This window comes from Hydra vulgaris, chromosome 10, assembly GCF_038396675.1.
Source record: "Hydra vulgaris chromosome 10, alternate assembly HydraT2T_AEP".
Taxonomy (NCBI): domain Eukaryota; kingdom Metazoa; phylum Cnidaria; class Hydrozoa; order Anthoathecata; family Hydridae; genus Hydra; species Hydra vulgaris.
This window is the reverse complement of record NC_088929.1, coordinates 3,942,501-3,966,240: the sequence shown is the minus strand read 5'-3', so window position 1 is coordinate 3,966,240 and position 23,740 is coordinate 3,942,501. Positions and strand designations below refer to the sequence as shown.

The window sequence follows — 23,740 nt, the reverse complement described above, 5'->3', positions numbered from 1 at the left end:
TTCTTATAATGCACCTATGGCACTTCGCACTTATGAAGTTTGCACTTATTCAGTCGTCCCCTTTTTTATTAATGCATGTTCTAAAACAAAAAACAAAAAACAGAAAAAAAATTTTAAATGCTCCGAGAAAGATTAACTCAGTGAAATGTTAATCTTCCTCAGCGAAAGTCTGCTTGACACGCATGAACCACCACCGTGTCTAGTAGCACCGGTGATGATTTATCTCCTTAAGAGTCTGATGCTACTTAGAAAGTTTTTTTTCCTCTGCAAACTTAAAGAAAAATTTTTATTTTCGTTAACTTGTTTTGTTGAAGTCAAGACTTTTGTCCTGCTAATGGAGTGTTTTTTTTCTTAAAATTTTTTACAGTTTTACGTATCTAAACCGTTACCAATTTGTTATCGTGTCTAAACTGTTTGAGCTGTATTTTATTAGGCATTTAAAAAAAAAAGTAATTTTGCATTTTATTAATAGAGAAGACTAAAAACCAATTACATATAAATAATTTGCCATGATAAAATATTTTTATTCATAAAATGTTGAACTGCTTGTGCTATCACCAAATAAAAACATAGCGGTTATAATTCTTTTCTTTATCAAAAGTAAAAAAATTAATGAAATGCAGATATTTTTTAAATAGAGCTTTCCACTAGCGCACAGTGTGGCTGAATAAGTTAAAAATTATTCACAGTTTGGGTGAATAAGTTAAAAATGGAAAAAATATCAAACTATTAGATAAGATGAGTTGAAAAGATAATTACCATCAAAGTAAGTGTTTTTGAGGCCAAGGAATTCAAATATGGAACTGAAGTTTTTTCATGCAATAAACACCCGTAAAACGCGGTTGTGCGCGATTAAACGCGTTTTAGAGAATTTAAACGACTGTACGCACTATTTATATTTAAAAGTTTAGGTTTTATAAACCAAATTGTATAATCATTAAATCAATGCACACGCATTGTTGTAATTTCTACGTTTCAAACGTATGCTTGCACGCGTAAGACTACGGTTGGGAATACAGGGATCCTGGATACTGGGATCCCGGTGTTTGGAACAATTTATAGTTGCCGAAATACCGGTATTAAAAAAGTCGAATATCGCTATTTCGGTTTTCTAAATAGTTTCACCATTCGAAATAATTTCACCATTCGAAAGCTCAAAAAGTTTAAAATTTTAATTGATCTTATAAATGGAAACAAAATTCATCGTACAAATATAAACATGGGTATATATATATTAATATCATATATGATATTGGTTATTTTTAGTTAAATTAAAATATTATATAAAATTCCAGACGGTAAGTTAAATTATGCATTATAAATTATACATTTTGTTACCTTTTAGAAAACTTATATTTTATAACATTATGAATATTCAAGATTTTGAGGAGCATTCCAAAGCAAATAATAAAAATTCACCATGGTTTCATTTTGTAAGAGAAAAAGCAGGACAGTGTGCTAAATGCAAGTTGTATAAGAAAATAATAAAAACATATGGAGGTTCTATAAGCGGTCTTCATACCCATTTAAAAACAATTCATAAAGCCAATTTGTTAAAAAAAGATGTAGGTAGCCCCACTGTTTTAGATTCTTCAGAACTTTTACAGACATCAAAACCTTCAGTAACTATAAACAACTTTTTTAAAAGTGATAAAATAGATGATTAATTGCCAGCTATTTTAACTAGGATGACTGCGTGTGATGATTTATCACTCAACATTATTTGCACATCATATGATATCAGAAAAGGCTTAACAGCCAGAGGCTTTTCTAACATACCAAAAGATCACAAAAAATTCACAAAATGGTATTGAATTGCAGTAAAAATATACGAGACGATGAATTCGATGAATGGATATCGATAAGAAATAGACGTTACATAAATATTAATGCCCACTCTGACAAAAAATTTTGGAGTCTGGGGTTAATTTGTACTTTTGGAACAATTCCCGCAGGAAAATGTGTTGAGCTTGTCAACGATAGGTTAAGTGATTTTAAGCTTTCGATCAAGAAAATTGTAGGTATTACCATTGATGGCGCTGCAGTTATGACAAAGATAGGCAGGTTAATCGAAGCACATCAGCAACTATGTTTAGCGCATGGAATTCAGTTGGCTGTTATTGGCGCACTCTATAAAAAACCTTATAATGAGAATTGTCTGTATAAAGAAGAAGAAGCCAACATTACATCAGTTCCTACACCCAGATTTGAAAAAGAGCAGAATTCCACAGATGACGACGAATTAATTGACGAAGATTATAAAAATGAAAATGGTTTACTCATAATCTCCATTGAAAACGATGATGATAATTCTTCTTTTCTGGTACATCAGCAAACGTTACCAATAATTCAAAAAGTTCAAAAAGTGGTCAAAATATTTCGTTCTTCGCCTACAAAAAATGACAAAGTCCTACAAAAATATGCAAAAGAAGAGTTCGGGAAAGAATTGTCTCTGGTTTTAGACTCAAAAACACGATGGAATAGTTTGGTGTCTATAATAGAACGTTTTGTTAAATTAAAAAATTGCATCAAAAAGAGTCTAACAGATTTAAAACCACCTATTTTTTTTTCAGATGCAGAGTTTGAAATGTTGTCAAATATCCTTTCAGTTTTACTTCCTATTAAGCTTACAGTTGAAGCAATCTGCCGACAAGATGCAACTTTATTATCTGCAGATGCTGCTATTCAATTTATGATTAAATCAATAACTGGCTATCCATGTTCATTAAGTTATGAATTGAAAGCAGCTTTAAAAGTAAGTATTCTTGAAAGACGAACAGAAATTTCAAGTGTTTTGCAATATTTACACGATGTAGACTCCAATGAAAATCCGAGCGATGATGAAACCGATAGAGATTATGAATTATTTCCGATCATTAACAAAAATTAATTAAACAATCGCAAAAGTTATCGTTTCACAGATACAACATCTGGGTGTGGCCAACTTGCATTATGAAGCTGCACCTTTAGCAACAACATCTACTTCTGCCAACAATATAATAGACACAAATACAGTATTCAATGTCGATGATGATGAAGTTGATTAAAGAAATGAAATTTCTCTGACTTTAAAAGAAAAGTTGGAGATAGCAATATCATAAAAAATTTCCACCAGATTACCTGAGAGTGGAATCGACCGAAATAAAAAAGATCTCACACGCTCAATAAAAAAAGAAATGTCATTTTTTGAGACAAATGGCATAAGAGGAAAATACTTAACTTTGATATATAATTATTTGCTAAGTATTCAACCAACCAGTGTAGAATCAGAGAGAGCTTTTTCGGTAACTGGCTTAATCTGCACCAGAATTTGGTCAAGGATGATAGATAATTCGCTTAACAACCTATTTTTTCTGAGATCTTATATCAACAACCAACTGCAGAAAAAGTAGAACCTTAAAAATTTATGTTTTCTTCCTTTTCTTATGATTAATATATAACTAACATTTTACTGAATTTTGTTTATCTTTTTTTTATTCTTTAAATAAGTTAATATAGCTTTTTTTAATTGCCAAACCATTTTTTAATTATATTATTCATTCATTTGTATTATTACAGGAAATCGAATAATACCGGTTTTATACCGGAATCCCGGGATTATAAATTTTCAATACCGAAATACTGGTATTGGAATTTTGGTTCGGTATTCCCAACCCTACGTAAGACTCTTTAATCGAGGAAAAAAAAATTCTTAACATTAAATTTTTTTACATTTTAAGATAATAATAGGTTCAGTACATTTGTTAGCAATGCTTTCCTTTTATATTTTTTATGCTTTGAAAAGGAAATGCTTGATCTATAAGGATCTAAAAAAAGATAGGGAATCTGATTTCTCATAATATTAAGCCGTGATAATTTTGCTACTTCATAAAAATTTTGCATTTTCAATCTATTTGTTGAGACTTTCAAGAGTTTATTTAGAATTATGAGCATTAGGTAAACCAGATTGCTTCAAAAATTTTTTTTAGTAATAAATATCTCTCATAATCTATTCAGTTCTCATAATTTATTATCAGGAATTAAATAAGAAGTTTTAATAAATTCAATTGGGATTTCAGATTTTATAAAGTCTTTATTATTATTATTTTTTTCAAACTGACGTATTTTTAAAATAGTTACAATCTTCTCATTTTTAATTACCAGTTAAAACACTTTATAATCTAATGTCGTTTATTACATTTCAAGAATATATCCAATGTAAATATTTAATTGAATATTTTTTAAGGTTTAATTAACCTTAAAGATAAATTATATTTTAAAATTTTTTTGTTGTCATAACTTTTTTATTTTCATATATTTTATGTTAAAATATCAATTATATTATATATCATATTTTGATATTTGTTGAGGAAATTTTTTATGTTGATTTTTTACCAAAAAGTAGGTTAATTTAACATTTTAAGTCTAAAATTGATAAACTTAAACTTTATTTGTGTTATGACTTTTTGCCGTTTTCAACCTAATATTATTATATTTTCTTTGGAAAAAAAAAATGCGGTTATTGATTTATAATTAATGTTAGTAATTATTTAATTTTGTTTTTAGTTGATTTAGTGTTTCAAATGATTTTATTTTATTGATCTATTTTAAAAAACACTCAAAACAAAGCGAATCAAAATCTGTGCGTAATTAACACAGCTTTGATTTAATTTTAAATTAATTAAAACAAATAAACTTCTCTTAGTATTTGTCCATACGATGTTGCCGTAAGTTGACTTACGAAGAACTTAACTTAGCTAAAACTATGTATAAAAGAAGGACCTAAAATTAAAAAATATCTTTACTCTTTAGATCATGCCAATGTTTTAAAAGATTTTTTTTTCTATGGAGTTTATATTTTATGTTTTTGTTGCTATGGAGTTTATGTTTTATGTTTTTCATGAAAATTTCTTTTGTTTTGTGGAAAAGGGAAAATTTCATTTTTTGAACATTTAAATACATTTTGCTGCATATAAACCATTCATTAACTTTGTTTAGCTCTTCATTCATAAAGTGTTTCAATATTTTTATGACTATAAAAATTGGAGAAATTAACATTATTCTCATCTACGCTGTTATAGCGTTTTGTAATCTGTTAATTACCGGTCCTGCATATAAAGCTGAAACATACATCATTGCACTACCAGAAGCTATCCGAACAGTCTTTGCGTGGTTTTAAATGAATGTTGCTGATTGACATCGCTAGCCATGTTTTCTGATTTTTAACTTTAGTTTAATGAAGGTGGATCTCCGACTTTTTGCAGTTTTTATTCTGTACTGCTGACTAAAAAATAAAATAACTCTTTACGCTTTTAATTTTATTTTGAAATGGTTTTCTGTGTTATCTTTTTAACTAATAGTGTATGTAGTAGGTGAAAATAAAAATCTTAATTTCGACTCTTAACTTACGATAAATCAAAATCTTTGCTATGATCAGCGTAGATTAGAATAATATTAATTACAGTAATAAATAAAAGTTTGAAAACGTATTTGTCATTTGAACTCATAAATTTAAATACCTTTCACTATTTAAAAATGGAATGGATAGAAATAAAAAACTTCGGTGAATAATATCTATAATTTATAGATATATGAAAAGGTTTTCAAATTTGAAAATCTTGTTCGTTGGCTGTGATTAGGGTTTCAAATCCGGATATCCGAATATCTGATTATCCGGATATTTCGTCTAATTTTGACTATTTGAAAATCCGGATAATTTTGATTAAATTTCCGCCAATCCGAATATTTTTTGATAATAATTTGATAATTAAAATATTGTTTTATTTCTAACGGCGGGAAACTTTTAAACAGAGTTAAAAAGATAGAAAGTTTAATTTAAAATAACAATCTTTCAAATAAATTCAATATATTTACCCAAAATAAAAGTTAATTTTTATTTTGTTAAATGTTAGTTTATTTTTTTCTAAAGAAAAAAAGAAAAAAAAGTTAATATCATATTTTTAATTTCTACTTATAACTTTCTACTAACTTTGTCGTCTTCTTACTAAGAATACAACATTATCTTACCATTGATATTATTATTATTATTACTGTTAATCCACTATTATTAATACTACTTAACTACTGATTATAAATTTAATTTACTACTTTATTATGATTGCCTATTATATTAACTATTATCATTACTGTTAATATATATATATATAATTATATTTGTTAATATTATTTTAGAATAATTTTAGTTAGTTAATTAAGTTACACAAAGCCACAGCCTTGTTAAACTCATCAACAGCTCAGTATTCACGTCTATACCCAACTCATATGCTGGCCACTACGGAACTCATTTGTGTGGCATTTACGGTAAATGATGAGCTGTAGTAACTACGATGACTGAAAACTGCCCAGTAGTTGTTTAAATTTATAAAATGATGTTGCCTCGATGACATTATCTGGCAAAGCATTCCAGTCATTGAATACACGGTTGTTAAATAACTTATGTTTGATTTCGCAGTTCCTGACAATCTCGCGATGAAATCTGATTTGATGTTGAGATGTGGGTGCTATGCTGCAAGGCATTACGTGCTAGTCAATTGGGTTTAAATTGTTGAGAAGTTTATATTTTTGAATAAGATTGCCTCTTTCCGTCTGTTTTCAAGAGTGATTAATTTCGTGATTTTACATTGAACTTTGCATTCTTTATTTTTCAATGCCTGGGGAACTTTTGTTGCGTTATACCTTTTCAATTTTTTTTAAGCCACTATCAAAGTAAGGGTTCCAAGCTTGTATGACAAACAAATATATGCAGGATAAATTTTTTTCCAAATGTCAATGTCTCTTGATACAAACGTGTGTTTAAGAATTCTAAGCATGTTATTTGCTTAGTTTGCAGCTACATTGCACTGTTAAGCCTATATAAGATTCTCGGAGATTAAAATTCTGAGATCTTTTTCGGATTTTGTGACTTCTAAAACTACCCTATTAGTTGTGCCGTCATTTTTGATTTCATCCATAATATAATCAAATTTTATTGCTCCAAAGTTTACATGCATGACTTTACATTTTTTTTTACATATAACTCAACTAGCCAGATTTGCGTCCATTTAAAAATCTCGCCTTGATCGGATTGTAAACTCGGTATTCATCATTTTCAAAAACTTTTATGAGTTTTGTATCATTTGCATACATTTTGCAAATGGCGGATTTGCCATGAATTGACTGGTCATTAACGAATATGACAAAGAGTGTTGGTCCTAACGCAGAACCTTGGGGAACCCCGCTAGTTACATCAATCCAGCAGATTTTGAATCTCCATGTGTAACACGCTACTTGCGGTTTGTTAAAAAGGCTTTTATCCAATTTAAAAGATTGGCATTTATACCATTCATTTTAAGCTTTTGCAATAGTCTTACATGCGAAACATGTAATTATGGAATGCCTTTGCAAAGTCAAGAAAAATTAGGTCGGCTGGTTTTTTCTTTGATTTTCTATGAGTTAAAAAGTCCATTGTTTCTAAAAGATTTGTGATGCAAGTCTTTTTTGAAATAAAACCATGTTGAGTTTTGGAAAGCAATTTGTTATTTACCAAATGATCGATTATGACTTGTCAAACTATTTTTTTCATAAGTTTGCTTGGAACAGAAGTTATATATATTGATCCATCGAATTCGTCTGAATTCGATGGATCTGTTCCGCTACCTTTTTTATAAATAGATGTAACATTAGCTCTGAGGCAAGATGATGAAACCTTTCCAGATTTTATTGAAAGTTGAAAAATCAAAGTTTGCGGAACTGCCATATGGCACATGCTTTTAAAACAAACGGACTAATGTTATCATCGCCCATTGACTTATTTCCTTTAAAGATATTTAGGTGCTTGAGAACAATGTTTTGGTCAATTGTTATATCCGAAGTTAAAACATTATTATTGTTTTATACCATCGTAGGTCTTTATGCATCATCAGTTTGTAACTGCTAGTAAATGTCCTTTACCATTATATATATATATATATATATATATATATATATATATATATATATATATATATATATATATATATATATATATATATATACAGTATCGGACAAACCGAGTGCAACCAAATAATGCTAATTTAGTTTCTTTATATAAAAGTGCTGCATTTTTTCAATTTAGAGAAATAACTATGTAACTGTTTAGAGACAAAGTTCTTCAAGTTTTATTCATCACAAAGTTCATTATTTGTACACGAAAATTAATAAATTAATCAAAAGTATTAAAAAAAGTTGATTTCCTTCTGGACAAAACAAGTGCATCTCGACAAAACGTTGACCAAGCTGTATTTCGCTATCAATATTTCGTGGCGAATCCTTTGTTGTCGATCACAGCCTTGCATCTTCGAGGCATAGATTTGATCAGGTGATCAATGAAACTTTGTGGAATTGCTGCCCAGGCCTTTTGGATTTGTTCAAACAGTTGATCCTTATTACGAACACCTTCACGATTAATTCTGCAGTTGACGATCTCCCACAGGTTCTCGATAGAGTTGAGATCCAGAGTTTGAGGCGGCCAATCCATCACCGATAGGTGGTTGTCTTGAAACCACTGCTTGTCGTCTGATTGTTCGGTCCGATACAGGCAGCTCTAATTGCTTTTGTATCTCGACTGATGATATCCAGGGATCCTTCTTGACGGATCTGACGATCATAAAATCCTCTCCAGAAGTGGTGGAACGTGGTCTTCTACCTTTGTTATCTGCTGCCAACTTCCCCATAGAACGATATTTGGAACATAGTCCTGATACGGTCCATTTTTTCACGCGATATTTATCACAAATACTTTTTTGTGACATTCCACCTACGTAATCGCCAATAATTTTCTTTCTTAGTTCCAATCCAATACTGTCGGGAGCCATTTTTGTACTTGAAGTCATAAAAATAACAAAAATAAATAATCACGCTTCTCAAGGCTTACCGTGTTACATTTACCTTGTGATGATACAATAATGCTCTGTGGAACACAACGTCTTGGTTGGATGTGGACTGTATTGATGTAATGAAACACTTGTTGTATTTCACTTCTTGTATTGATGTTCTTCGATAAAATACTTTGATAAAGCTCACTTCGATAAACTGTCTTGATAATACGGACTGATTGACTTCCATATACTGACTGAATTACACGTCGATTTACAAGTCTCTTATATAATTTTTATAGTAAAATGAACCTCTTTATAGTAAAATGAACCTGTGTGAACCTGTTATGGAAGATTCTAGATGATTCTTTTCGATGCTTCTGGAAGCGTCTGGATGCGTCTGGATGCTTCTGAATGTTTCTGGATATTTCTGGATGCTACTGGATGCTTCCAGATGCTTCTTCTGGAAGCTTCTGCATGCTTCTGGAAACTTCTGGATACTTCCTTTAATTATTAAAAAACTTCCGTGATGTTGACACGAACCAGACTTAAGAAAATGAAACAAACCAAAAAAGTTGCACTTGTTTTGTCCGCTGCAAAATGGCACTTGTCAACGAAATTCTGCCTGTGTGCTGTCACTTGTCAACTGATTGCTCATGTCATGGCATGCTATGACTCCAGACTCCTGAACTGTTTGCTGTGGTAGTATAGTTTGTTTCGTTTTTAAGATATGTAAAATTAGGAACACTTTTTAGGATTGTTCGATGTTGGTTGCAAATGTTTTGTCCAATACTGTATATGCAGTTATTAAAGTGGAAATATATTGCATAATTGATTGATTGATTATTGATTTGTGTCTGCTCAATATTACACTAATGTAATATTAGGTAGACAATTATTATTTTTTATATGTATATACTATTTAAACTTGGGCATTTTGATTATAAATTACATGTTTTTAATACTCTATTTTCTAAATTTTTTTTAATTTAAATTTAAGTATAATGGTTTTTTTATAAATTTTCTTTAGTGATTTTTGTAGCATTAAGGATTCTTGAACAGTATTTATCTTTTATAAATTGCTTTTAGTTTATTTTTGGTTGCATTTTGTATGATTTCTTTTTGCTTGACTTTTTACTCGACTTTTTTGCTTGCTATATGATTTGTATTATTTTACTTTTTAATTATTATTTTAAGCTTATACTTTTATGTAAAAACAGTTTCTAGTTTGTTTTTTAAATTGGCTATACAACAAGTTAAAGCACATTTATATAAGTATTTAGTTTAATAAGTGACTTATTACACAAAGTTCTAGATTAATATTTCATTCTAGATATGTTGCTTCTATTTTAAATTTATTATTAATTTTTAGATTTCTAAAACTTTAAAAGTTATAGTAATGTCAAAACGATTTAAAGTTTGGAAATATTTTAAAAGAAATGAAAAAAATAGGGACATAGATTTCTGTAAGCATTGCTGTAAACAACTAGGATGTAAAGGACCATCTACAACACCACTTCTTAATCGTTTAAAAATTCATAAGATTCTCTTAAATTTCTCCAGCCTATTTGGTGCTACAAAAAATTTTCCTGAGATAAGTTGTGAACAAAGTGAACCATCGACATTGAAAAAATTTAAAAGTACTAGTATAAAAAAATTTATTAAAAGTAAAACATTAGAAGAAATTTTATCGCGATGTGTAGCAGAGGATGGTTTTTCAATAAATTCTATAGTGAAATTACAAGCCATTAATGGGTATATTAGAAGTAAAGGTGTTGACATGCCTAAAAGTCCTACTTCTGTAACAAAGTGGATTTTAAAGTTTTATGAATTAAAAAAAAAGAAACAGTTAGTCAAAACAGTAAATCAAGAATTTAAAGGAAAAAAATGTTAAATTCTCGCTAACAGTAGACGAGTGGATTGATAACTCTATGAATAGATAGCCTAATGTTACACTTTGAGCTCTTGTTGATAATTTAATGAAGAAATTTGAAGTGTATGTATTGGGGTTAATTCACATAAAAAGTACAGGTAATTCTGAATAAATAAAACCGTATGTTGAAAAAAAGTTAATAGAATTTCAAATTGACATTAAGTCAGATTTAATATCATCAACACATGATGAAGCAGCCGTTATGGTCAAGTATGGAAGGCTATTAGGCATCATATCTCAACTTTATTATAACCACGGTTTGCATTTAGCAATAAGTGATGTACTGTATAAAAAACAACAATCATATTTTTGTGAAGAAAATGAAGAAGTAACAGATTATGTAGATGTTAGTAAAGATAGTGAAGGTGAATCTGACAAAAGTATTGATGATGAGTTGAATACAAATAGTTTAGAAAATGCTAACATAATCTGCGAGCTAGAGGAAGACATTGAAATCATTCAATGAAGATTTTCAAGAAGTTATAAAAAGTCTCAAAAGAATTATAAAAATGACAAAATTCTTTTCAGTAAAAAGCAACATTTTATAAGGATATGTTTATAAACAAGCAGGCATGACATAGCAGTTGATGTTAGATGTCAAAACTTGGTGGAATTCATTGATAACCATGCTCAAACAATTCCTTTAAATAAAAGATCCTATAATTAAAACTTAAAACGAATTAGGACAACAAAAGATTTCAGAGGAGACTTTAGAAGAACTATTAGTGGTAATGTCTTATTACCGATAGAAACTGCTATAAAGAAGTTGAGTAAAAATTCTACAATTCTTTTGACCACTGTAGGTGTTTATAAATTTATATTTGAAAGCTTAAACAATTATAAGTAAAAGTTTATTAAAACAGCGAAGCAAACATTTATAAAAAAGCAAAGGGATGAACGTCGTGATAAAATCCTTATGACAATAATAATCTTCTTAGAATCAATATTCCGCATTGTACTCAATTTTTGAATAAAATTCAAAATCTGAACGCAATTCCTTTAGGAGTAAAAATATTTAAAAGGATTCATACATCTTCTAGTGACAGTAGCAGTACTGAGTACAATGAGGTCGAGGAAGTTGTAAAAGAAATAACAAGTGAAAGTATGCTTAAAAGTCAAAATGCTAATAATATTATGCAGTAAAAGCTGAAAGCAGCGATTTCCTCAATTACCCATGCAGAAAAACAGAGCAGCATAGTTACTACATTGTTGACAAATGATTTTATGTTTTTAATAACTTCTAAAACAAGAACAAATAACTTAAATATATTGTTTAACGCACTTATTACATTAACAATATATTGTTAATGTAATAAAAGACATAAATATTTTTATTTAAGAAGAATTATTATGTTTAACTGTTTGTGTTACTAAAGTTAATTTTCATATATATTTTAAGTTCCTTTGCAGCATTAATATCAAGAGGAAAAAATAAAAGGGCTGAATAAAATAATTTATGAATGTTATTTTTCATAATAGTAAAGCTATCATCAGACAGGCAATATTTTGTGGCCATTTAGAGCTTAGAAATACATAACAAAGTAGGTGATGCATAACAAGGTAGATGATAAAATTTGCAATATATCGCAAACCCGTAAATAAAAAATAGCAAAAATAGTAGAACGTTCGTCAGAGATGAATATAAGTACGTTAAAATACGTTAGCTCTTCTACTTTAATGTAAAGTAATACACTGCAATAGTTATTGTAAATGTTTTCATCAAAAAATACAAAAGTTATTGTAATTTTATTTTATTAAAACAATACAATACAATAGTTCTCGAATTTTATTGTATTGTTAGAAAAAAAACAATACAATACTTATTGTAACTGTTTTTCATCGCAGCAATACAATACCAAAATAAAATTTTTGTATCGTTTCTGTAATATTACAAAACAATATTACTGTATTGTAATGTGTAATTGTATTTAATTTTTACAATTACAATTACAATAGTCTTAACCCTAAATGCAATTATTTCTTTTAAATATGCCTTTATTAAAATGAAATAAATTTAAATAGTATAATTGTTTTATCTTTTTATATTTGAATTGTCAGTCTATATAACTAAAGTACTTTAGTTAAAATTAATTATTGCGTTAAAAATATCATAAAAGTGTTAAGTTGAATCATCTTTATTTTCTTTTTTGTTATCCGGATATCCGGATAAATCCGAATAATTTAAATTTTCAGTATTCGATATCCGGATAGTCATTATTGTCGGATAATTGTAAACCCTACTCAACGGCGTTAATGTAAGTTCTCAAAATTTTTTGTCTTGTTTATTCTCGGTGATAACAAACATACTTTTTTTCCGGTCTGCAACATTTGTTTAGATATTGTTTAAAACTTAACATCTTTTGCGAAAAGTAAAAAAATGTTGTAAAGAAACGCAATATTTTGTTGAATATATATATATTTTTTGTTGAACTTTACTCAATTATTAGAAGTAATATATTTTTTTATATCATGAATAAAAATTCATTTTTGATAACAATAATAAATCTTAATATAATATAATAATCCTAGTATAATATAATATTAATAATGTTATTTAATAATAAATTATTTACATATGTATATATGATATATAGTATTAAATAATGCTATATTACATATGTAGATATGATCAATATAAATATATATGAGAATATATATGAAAATATGTATAGATGATAAATAATGCGATAGTACATAGGTATATATGATATATAGTATTAAATAATGCTATATTATATAGCATTATTTAATACTATTTAATTACTATGATATATAGTATTAAATTACATATTTAATTACTATGATATATAGTATTAAATAATGCTATATTATATAGCATTATTTAACACATACAAATATTATATGTGTAGTTATAACTACAAATATCATATATGTAGTTATAACTATTTAATATGTAGTGTTACAACTATTTAATATGTAGTAAATATATATATATATATGTAGTTATAATTATTTATGCACATAATCGTTATGTAGTGCATAACCATTGAATGTACAATTAAGTACACAATCATTGAGCCATAATTTTGCAGTATGCATACCATATTTTGCATAATAACGTTGTTATATATATAAATATATATATATAACAACGTTATAAACTCATTTTTTATAATATTTAAGTTCTTTTATAATAAAATAATAATAACATTAGATGTTGTCATTAAGAATAATTGTATTATTTATATAACTGTTTTTAATACTAATTTGAAAAACTTTGATATTATTAAATCAAAATTATATCTAGTGGTATAATACTATTTCTAGATATATTTTCAGTGTTAAAAATTTGAAAATATTGAAGTGTGTCTAAATAAAACACATTTGCATTAACTGTGATTTTATAAGCAGGAATTTTGTGTTTGTTTTCCAAACAATGTTTCCAGCATTTTTCTAAGTACTCTGACTGTTGTTGCATTGAGGAGGAACGAAAATGGGTAAATATTTTTTTCGAATTATTGGGGTAGTTTATATCAAAGAATACTACTCCATCTTCAACTTCTTTCCACCATACATTAATGTCTTCTACTAAATAGTCAGCTGATTTTTCTAAAAGTTTTTGATATTCATTGCTATTCTTTTCAATCCAAGTAAATGATATTTTTGTGTCATTAAATAGACTATGTAATGGTTGGTAGAATTTATGAAGTATTGAAACGCCATCACATAACTTTTTTCCTTCATTTAAATATTTTTTTGCTTGGTTGCGGATTATTGCATTAAAAATAACATTATCTGAATGATGATTAGAAGATGTTTTTGTTGACAGTTTCAAATTTTGAAACATTGCTTCTTCTTTTTCCACATTAGACGTACGACCTGCAAACAATCTATACTGTAGTGGAGCATGGGATGTGATTGAGTGATAGTATGCACCAAAGAATTTTCGCTTGCTATTTTTTAAATTTGCTTCTAAATGTTCTTTTATAATTATTGCATGTACAAATGTGGTATTTATTAAACGAAGAATACTGTGTGTTGATCTAGATTCTTCTGGCATATAAAGGATGTTTTGTATTTCGCACAGAGTTAGTAAAAATTTAAAAACAAAGTGATCAACCTTGTAATGTTCTAGGAACCAGTTAGTAACTATTAATAAACTTTTTCGATAGTTGGCAGCATTTTTTGCTTCAATACCATTGAAAGAGCTTTTAATTATATTTTCTACAATTTTTTTATCTTTTTTTTCTACTAAATATGGCAATTCATCAAATATATTTTTAATATGGTTTGAAATATCATGCATTGGTTCATTATTTAAAATTTCATAGTGCAAAAGATTTAGTTGCGTTAAAGAAAAACCTGGTTTGTTAAAAAGAAGGGCAGGCAATCCTTGCACTCCATGCATTTCATTTGCCAATAGCTCCTTTAATTTTTTGACAGATGTATTTAATGGAAATTGAATATTTCTTTCATAAAGCTCTTGTTCAATCTGATCTTTTTTTAGAAATGAATATAATTTGGTTTTTCCTTGGTTTACTGCCAGCTGTGAGGTGTTACTTGCATTTATATGGTCTATACGATTTTGTAAGGAAGTGTATGGGAAGCTTAGTGATATAGATATATTATTAGAAAGATCTGCATGCATGTTGCATGCCCAACAAAAATAATTACCACCCTTCTGATGACCAGCTTCCAGTTGTGCTGCTGGATTGTCACCTTTGAATATTCGTGCAACATCTAAAATAGGTGTTCCCTTGAATTCTAAGGGATTGCTCAATTGCAAAATGTCATTAATCCTGTCATCGCTATACAAAAGTTGCTGGTCATTGGAAGGACATCTACCAAGTATGTATAAATAAGGCTTTTCGACCTCTGATTGAACATTTATGTCCTCTCCATACTTTTGTTTATATTCAAAGCTACTTAAAAATATGGCTGTATCATACATTACGCTAACAGTAACAAGAAAGTGAGTGTGATTAGATATACTGGAGCAATCATGCCAAAACATTAAATTCCTTGTTCTTTCATAAGTTTTAAGTATATTTATCAGCTCTTTTTTAGTTAAGGTGTCATATTCATCTTTATATTCCTTAATATTATCAAGAGCATCAACAATTTGCCTTTGAGAAAGTGCTTCTAGTTCATTATCGTTTCGAACTTTCATAAAAATCTCATGGTCTTTGAACATATTTAGTCTTATATCTTTCAAGGAAATTTTTCTGCCTTCAATATGAACCTCTTTTTTTGTAATTGTTTGATTTTCAGATGATATAAATATTTTTTCATATCTTTGGGGTACAATCTTTTCCCCTGAATTATATGTTCCATCGTCTATTTTTTTTTTGAGTTGCTGCTTTATTTTTTTATTAGTTGGCTCGCATGGCAAAGATATATCTCTGATGTATGGCATGTTTAACCTATAAATGAGTTTAAACATGAATGATTAATAAAATTTGAAAAGTTTAACTTATTAATGATAAGTGAAGGAAAGGTAATAAATACCTCCGTTTTTTTCTTCTATACTGTATATTATTAATATTAGTGCCATCAAAGTATGTATTATCTGACATTTTTCTTTTTAGATTTAGTCTTTTTAGATCGCAGTTCATAGATTCTAAAAGTCTTTTCAGTACTTGGCCTCCGTTTGCGGGTGTAATACCTAAAAATTATTTTGTTTAAAATTCTTGTTTTTTATTGGTACTTATTACTGTTAAAATGGTAAAACTAATTTATTAGCATAATACATTTATTATTAGTTTATTATTTTTGTAAATATACTATATCGCAGACATTTAAAACTATTACCTTTTTTGTTTGTCACAGAAAATTTACGTGCTAGTTCAGAAAAGTTTATTTTAAAACCATTAGGGTAGGATGAAATTTCATCCAAACACTCAACTTGTTTCCAAGAATATTTCTCAATAGAACCGACAGGGTTTTTTGCTTTTTTCTCTCCCTAAATTAGTGGTAGAAAAAAAAAACTTTGTATAAGCCTCACTATATGCACCTTTCAATCCTTAATCCTTCTCTGTAGTATGCTAGAAGGTATATAACATAACTACATAAGGAATGGCTAGTACTTCTCTGTACTTAGAACACATTTGTCATATGGATTGTTAAACGAGCCCTGTGAGTGTTTCCACATCTCGTAGGTTCCTTCTAGATGTGAATAGAGTTTTAGTATGTGTGTATGAATATATATATATATATATATATATATATATATATATATATATATATATATATATATATATATATATATATATATATATATATATATATATATATATATATATATATATATATTGAAATATACAACTTGAAATTATAATACCAAGGCTATCTGTTGCATTTAATTAGTGATATTGTCCAAATTATAAAAAATGCAAACATCATTTATAATTAATGATCGTTTGAGCTGGTAAGAACTATAATGGTGTAAGTTAAATTTTCCTCTATTTGATATTTATTAGGTTTTATTAGATTCTTTATTTGGTTTATGTAGAAAAATCCCTACATACTACTTCACCCAGGGGTCACTGGATGAACTAATGACTTATGCCAGTCCTAAATTTAACATAATGACGCATTGTAATTATAAATATTGACTTAACTCAAATCTGTTTTGAAGATAAACTATTCTTATTTTAACCAACTCATTTGTTTGCACTTGACTTACATTTTTTATAGCTGATAGTTCTAATATTCTTCTTTTTTTCGCATTTTTTTGTGTTTCAAAACTATGGGTTAGGCGGAGCTTATCTCTATTGCTTAATGATACAGGAACACCAAATGCCCTAAAAAAGTTAATTTTTTATTATACTTTGTGTTATATACATATATTATATATGTAAAACAAAGTGAGAGAGAGAGAGTACATTCTCCCTCTCTCTCTCTCTCTAGCGCAGCAAGCACACACACACTTGTGTAGTATATACAGTATGTACAAACAATATTTAGTATGTATAGATCTAAATACTCAGGTGTTTATAAATACTTATCTGCTGAGCTTTCGTATATAAATACCTATCTGTTGAGGTTTCTTTCCATTGATTTTCAATATCATTTTTTATTTTATTTGCATCATATCTGAGTTTGTTTTTTTTATTTTGTGGATTAGGTATATTGATTTTCATAGCCTTTGTGAATGTGGTGGAAAATGTTTTATTAAAATCCTGATCTAGTTTGTTCAGTGCTTTATGAGTTGCGATTGAAAGTTTTTTCTGCCTATACATTCCTCTTTTTTCTGCTTTATATTTGAACCTTTTACATTTGACAGGAAATTTTTCTAACACTAATTTTAATCTTTTGTTAGCTATGCATTCTTGACAGTTAAAAAGGCTATGAAGCATTTTTGAGCTTCCTAAATTAATAAATCTTTCTTTGGAAAAGGTAAGCAAAATATCTTTCAAAGACAATTTTGAAATGTTTTTTAAATGTTTAACAATAACCGGGCCTTTTTTTTTTATTTGTTCATAACTAAAGTGAAATGTAGGATTTTTTTCAATATAAATTTTGTATTGATGATTTAGCACTCTTGATCTAAAAACTTTATAATTTTCATTTACTAAATGTTTGATTCTATGTTTTTCAGTTAAAGCTATATATACTGCAACTTTAGAGAAACCGCAAGTTAAAGGATCAGCAATAGACAGCTCTGACATAACAAAAAATTGAGTAAATTTTATTATAAATCTGTTGTTTACTTGTATTCTAAATTTGGTTAAGTAAATTTATATTCTGCCCGCTATTTTACATGTTTACATTAATCTAAGGTAATTTAAAGACCGGAATTTTAGTAAAATAGTTTTATGGCATTATAAAATAGGGGTGGTTCATATCACAGTAATGTTTAAATTTTGAGCTTAGACTTTTAAATAAACATTAAAAGGTTTAACTTTAAAAGTCTAACTGGTCGTATGTCAATTTGTGTGTTCTTCACACTCAAATTAATAAAAACTTTCATATAAAATGGAAAAAACAGATTTTAAACTTGAAATAACTAATTTTTTTCGACCTTTAATATGTTTGCAGACATATGACTGGTTAGAAATTAAACATATAACTTAAAACTTGTTTGAAAAAGTTGTTTTCTAAATTTAATGTTTTATCTTCATTGAGAGCAGCACCATTTTATACCAAAATATGGTTCATCAACTATAAAGCAAAATTTTATATCTAAACTTTAGTAATTTAAAAAAAAGTTAACTTTATTTGATTTTAGACAAATTAAAGCGCTCGGGGAAAAAAAAAAAATTAAAAAAAATTAATTATTTGGGCTAAAAAAATGCAGTCAAACATAACCTTTTTATAAAAACGCAAAATTCGTGTATTTTCCAGAACATGCATTAACGGCGTTGAGTAGCTGTGATAGTTCACGGCAATCTTTGGCTAGAAGTGAAACATAAAGGTTTACAACTTATTCCACAAATAACACACAATCTAAGTTCCGCATAGCGTCAAGAATAAATCAAGCGTTTTAAAATTTGATTTAAAAATAAGATATAAAGCAAAAAAACAAACGCGTTAATCTTGAGAAATTTCTTATAACTTTTTTCTTCTTACATTTTTACTATACGCAACACTGCATGTTTTAAATTTTCAATTTTCTGATCGATCCTCGTTTGGCTAGCAAAATAAAGAAAATTTTTTTTTTTAATTTTGCCAGCCAAACGAGTATCGATTAGAACTGTGAAAATTTTAAATATACAGTGTTATGTAAGGTAAAAATGTAAGATAAATTTATTTATAACGAGTTATTAATATTCTAACAGCAATACTTAATGAAATGTTAAGTCACATTAAGAAACTTAACACAGGAAAATCGTGGCTAAATTGAAAATAGGTGGAATAGATTTTAATTGTTAAAAACAAATTTTATTTTTATTACGCCAATACTTATTCAAAATTAGAATTTTTTGTTGTTAGAAATATCTCAATGTAGCTTTAGCTGTATAACTTAGTTTTAAGTTACTTAATTATGAACTAAACTATACTAGTTTATTAATCATTCTAGCCCTTGGTTTCTGTTGCGTATTTAAAACTTTCTAAAGCGTAAAGAATAACACGTGTTAAGTTTGGTTTTCATTACGTGAAATTAACTATTATTATTTAAGGCCTGTTTATATGGACAAGAGCTAGCCCGTTTGCCGTGCTAGCCCGGAAAACGAGTTTAAAATTGTGTTTATATGAACTTTTGCCAAAAGAATAAAAAATGACATCGAGGTCAGTCTGGCTTTTTCTAGCAGGGCTGCCCTCTTTATCGGGAAAATAATAACTTTAAAGATGGCGGCTAAAAAATACATCGCATTTTAACGATATGTTTAACTGGTGTTATAACACAAATAATGCTTCTTATAAGCCTAATAGTATTATATAAGCTTCAAAAATTTAAATTTGATAATTTTCTAAATATTATTCTTTTACGAAAACGATCACAATCACTTTAAAAGATGAAACAAGCAAGAGAGAGGCGCTTTAAAAGAAAAAATTGTAGTTGCTGGTTTAAAACTGGCAGAACTGATTTATGGTGGCATAATATAATAACTGGTGTCCCATTGATGTATGGAAAACAAATTTTAGGCTTTCACGGTTTCTTTTCATGAATTTGGTTTCAGAGTTGAGCCCTTATTTATCTCCAGACCCTTTATCGCCTAACAATAGAGCTCTATCAGCAGATAAAAAAGTAGCTATAACTTTATATTACTTAAAAGATACTGAATCTTTGGAATTGACTGCAAATACTTTTGGAATTGCAGTATGAACTGCTTCTGCCGTTATAATTTAAGTTTTTTTTTTTTTTTTTAATTATATTTTTCCTCGTTAATAGTATTTACAATAACAATGTTCATGAATAAAAAACAATATATGACTGGGGCAAAAAGAAGACTATAGTTGCCTTATCACTAAGCCCCGTAATAAATATACCGTAAATTACAATGCTAAGAAAAACCGTAAAAGTTACATATGCTATAAATTATTTTTTTTTATTAACGCTTAAGTTTACTTTACTTACTAAAAAGACCAACAATAAAGAAGAAAAAACAAACAAACAAACAAAAAAAAAAAAAAAAAAAACAAACAAAAAAAAAGACAAAACAAAAAAAAAAAAAATAAACAGAAACAAGACTAGAGACAAGACTATTTATCATATTTATGTATTAGAATAGACAATCTTAGTAATAAACAATTATTAATACTAAATCATTAATAATAGTACTCTCATTTTAAACGCTTCAGAAGAAATTTAGTTCATTGTCGTTTAGTAAAAGATTTTGCTTAAGTTTAGTTTTAAATTGATTAAGCGAAGAAAGTGGTTTAAGATCATTATTTAAAAGTGTATTCTAGAGTTTAGGTCCTCGGTTTGTGATTGAGTATTTAGTGGCAGAATAGTAGGTTTTGGATTGAGTATAGTTATTATTTGAAAATCTTGTGCTGTATATGTGATTTATTTTTTTAAATAAAGAGTTGAATAAATATGGTGCCATTTTTTTATCAAGTTTAAACATAAATATAAGAACATGATAGAGATTTAAATTATAAACATTTAGAATATTAAGTTTACTAAAAAGTATTTTAGTAAACTTAATATTCTAAATATTAAAAAGTGTTAGCATGTATAAATGAAAAGTATATGTATTTAAGACAAGATTGGTTTAAGACCTGTTTAGCTTTATACAGTATACCAATATTTTTAGAAACCTTATTCTCAACAACACTTATATGTTCTCTCCATGTAACATTTTCATCGAGTATTACGCCCAAAAACTTTGACGATATTTCCCTTTTTATTATATTTTTATCAATAAAAAGATTTGGAAGTTTAAGTGGAATATTTTCTTTTTTATGAACACGATGGAATAATGTGTATTTAGTTTTAGTAATGTTTAAAGATAATTTATTGGCTTTAAACCATTGGGTTAGGTTATCAAGTTCTTTGTTAACTGTTAAAAATAAAATATTAATGTCTTCATGAGAATAAAACAAATTCGTATCATCGGCGAATAAAGTAGTGTTTAAAATATTAGAAAATTTATATAAGTCATTGACATAAATTAGAAACAAAAGGGACCCTAGAACTGATCCCTGGGGAACACCGCATGTAATAATCATATTATCCGTTTTATCACCATCGTAAGAAATATATTGCTTCCTATTAGACAAGTAACTTTTAAACCAAGCCAAGTTAGAATTTTTGATGCCATAAAACTCGAGTTTGGACAAAAGAATTAAATGATCGACAGTATCAAAGGCTTTACTTAGATCTATGAAAACACCTAAAGTATATTTTTTTTCATTGAAACCTTTAAATATATCGTGGACAAGATGTAAGATTGCGTGATCAGTAGAATGACCAGATTTAAAACCAAATTGTTTATTGTACAAAATATTATTTTGGATTAAGAAAGAATAGAGTCTATTATACATAATTCGTTCAAGAACTTTAGAAATACATGTAAGAACAGAGATCGGCCTATAATTAGTAACGTCACTAGGATCGCCTGATTTGAAAATAAGGACCACCCTAGCTATTTTTATTTTTTCTGGAAAAACTCCCTCTTTTAAAGATAAGTTGAAGATACACAAAAGCGGGATTGTAATCAGTTTTATTGAATTTATAATGATGTTACCACTTATATTGTCGACGCCTATACTTTTTTTGGGCTTAATCGAAGAGACTGCGCATAGTAATTCTTCTTCAGTTAGATTATCATTAGGCATAATATTAGTTTTATTAGAGACTAAGTATGCATCAAAGTTGATCTTAGAGGATTCAATTTTTGATGCTAAAGACGGACCAATATTAATAAAAAATTTATTAAGTGCTTCAGCCACTAATTCTTTTTCTATAACATAGTTGTCTTTGAATTTAAGAATTTTCGGAAAATTATTTCTCTCTGGATTATTTTTACCAATAACTTCGTTAATAATGCGCCAAGTACCTTGAGGATCATTTGAATGCTTTTTTAGTTGATCTGAATAGTAGTTTTTTTTTGATCTTTTTATAATTGACTCAAAGAGTCGTTTGTAGTTTTTATAATTGCTTTCATTACGTAGGGTTTTTTTTTAAGAAATTTATTATATAATCTTTGTTTTATTTTAGAAGATTTAAGGATACCCTTAGTTATCCAAGGATTTGATAACGTTTTTGATTTAACTAATTTTGTAATTTCAGGAAATGCTTTGTTATAATATTTATAATATTCTGATATAAATATATCGTACGCTTTATCAGCGTTTAGATTCAATAACAAGTCATTCCATTTAACACTTGATAAAAGGTCATGAAAATGGTTAACTGAAGAGTCGTTTATTATTCTTGTTTTTATTTTTTTATTTTTTTGGCAGTCACTTTTATTATATTTTTGAACAACGATGATTATGGGAAAATGATCAGAAATATCTGTTTTAAATATTCCTGTTTTTATCTTTATATTTATGAAGTCATTGGTGATAATTTGATCTATCGAAGTTTCACTTTTGTTGGTTATGCGAGTAGGTTTGTTGATGACAGGAATGTAGCTATTTTTAAAAATGACGTTAAAAAATTGTTTAATGTTTTTATTTGAGTCATAATCCAAAATATTGAGGTTCAGGTCACCAACCATGTAAACAGTTTTTTTTTTAATATAATTATTTTTAATGACGTTTCTAATGTGGTCTTCAAACACTTTAATAGAACCTGAAGGTGGTCTGTATAAAGCATGGATTATTATATTTTTGGAGGTTTTGTTAACGAGTTCAATGCACAATGACTCATAATCATTAGTGGTTGAACTTAAATCTGACTTAACTTTGTACAATAGTGAGTTTTTAATAAAAATACACAAACCCCCGCCTACCTTGCCCGAGGTCCTAATTTGGTGAATCACTTTATAATTTGGTAAATGGAAATTATAATTGTTCTCGATATTTTTATCATCACACCATGTCTCGCTGAGACAAATAATTTGAAAATTCATATTAACTTTATACAAAAATTGTTTTAATGAATCAAAATTTTTTTGTA

At 27.9% G+C, this 23,740-nt stretch overlaps 2 protein-coding genes across 2 annotated transcripts in view; both read right to left on the bottom strand.

Moving 5' to 3' along the window:
* Nucleotides 1-13,956: 13,956 nt before the first annotated feature.
* Nucleotides 13,957-16,383, bottom strand: LOC136085732 (uncharacterized). The gene is made up of 2 exons (XM_065807091.1): nucleotides 16,234-16,383; nucleotides 13,957-16,148 (listed from the first exon to the last, which is right to left on the bottom strand). Exons 1-2 carry the CDS (start codon nucleotides 16,338-16,340, stop codon nucleotides 14,012-14,014), a joined length of 2,244 nt encoding a protein of 747 aa, XP_065663163.1. The 5' UTR covers nucleotides 16,341-16,383; the 3' UTR covers nucleotides 13,957-14,011.
* Nucleotides 16,384-21,330: 4,947 nt separating this feature from the next.
* LOC136086066 (uncharacterized) overlaps nucleotides 21,331-23,740 on the bottom strand; it is a 2,627-nt gene continuing 217 nt past the window's right edge. Inside the window, exons 1-2 of the mRNA XM_065808333.1 lie at nucleotides 22,850-23,740; nucleotides 21,331-22,706 (exon numbers count right to left, since the gene is read on the bottom strand). The exon at nucleotides 22,850-23,740 is cut by the window's right edge and continues 217 nt beyond it. Coding sequence (XP_065664405.1) covers nucleotides 21,331-22,706; nucleotides 22,850-23,740 — 2,267 coding nt within the window. The remainder of the gene's footprint in view (nucleotides 22,707-22,849) is intronic.

Coding starts and splice junctions, on each gene's coding strand:
- LOC136085732 (XM_065807091.1), bottom strand. CDS start 16,340: ATGAACTGCGATCTAAAAAGACTAAATCTAAAAAGAAAAATGTCAGAT. Junction 16,149..16,233: donor TATAGAAGAAAAAAACGGAG/GTATTTATTACC, acceptor ACTCATTTATAG/GTTAAACATGCCATACATCA.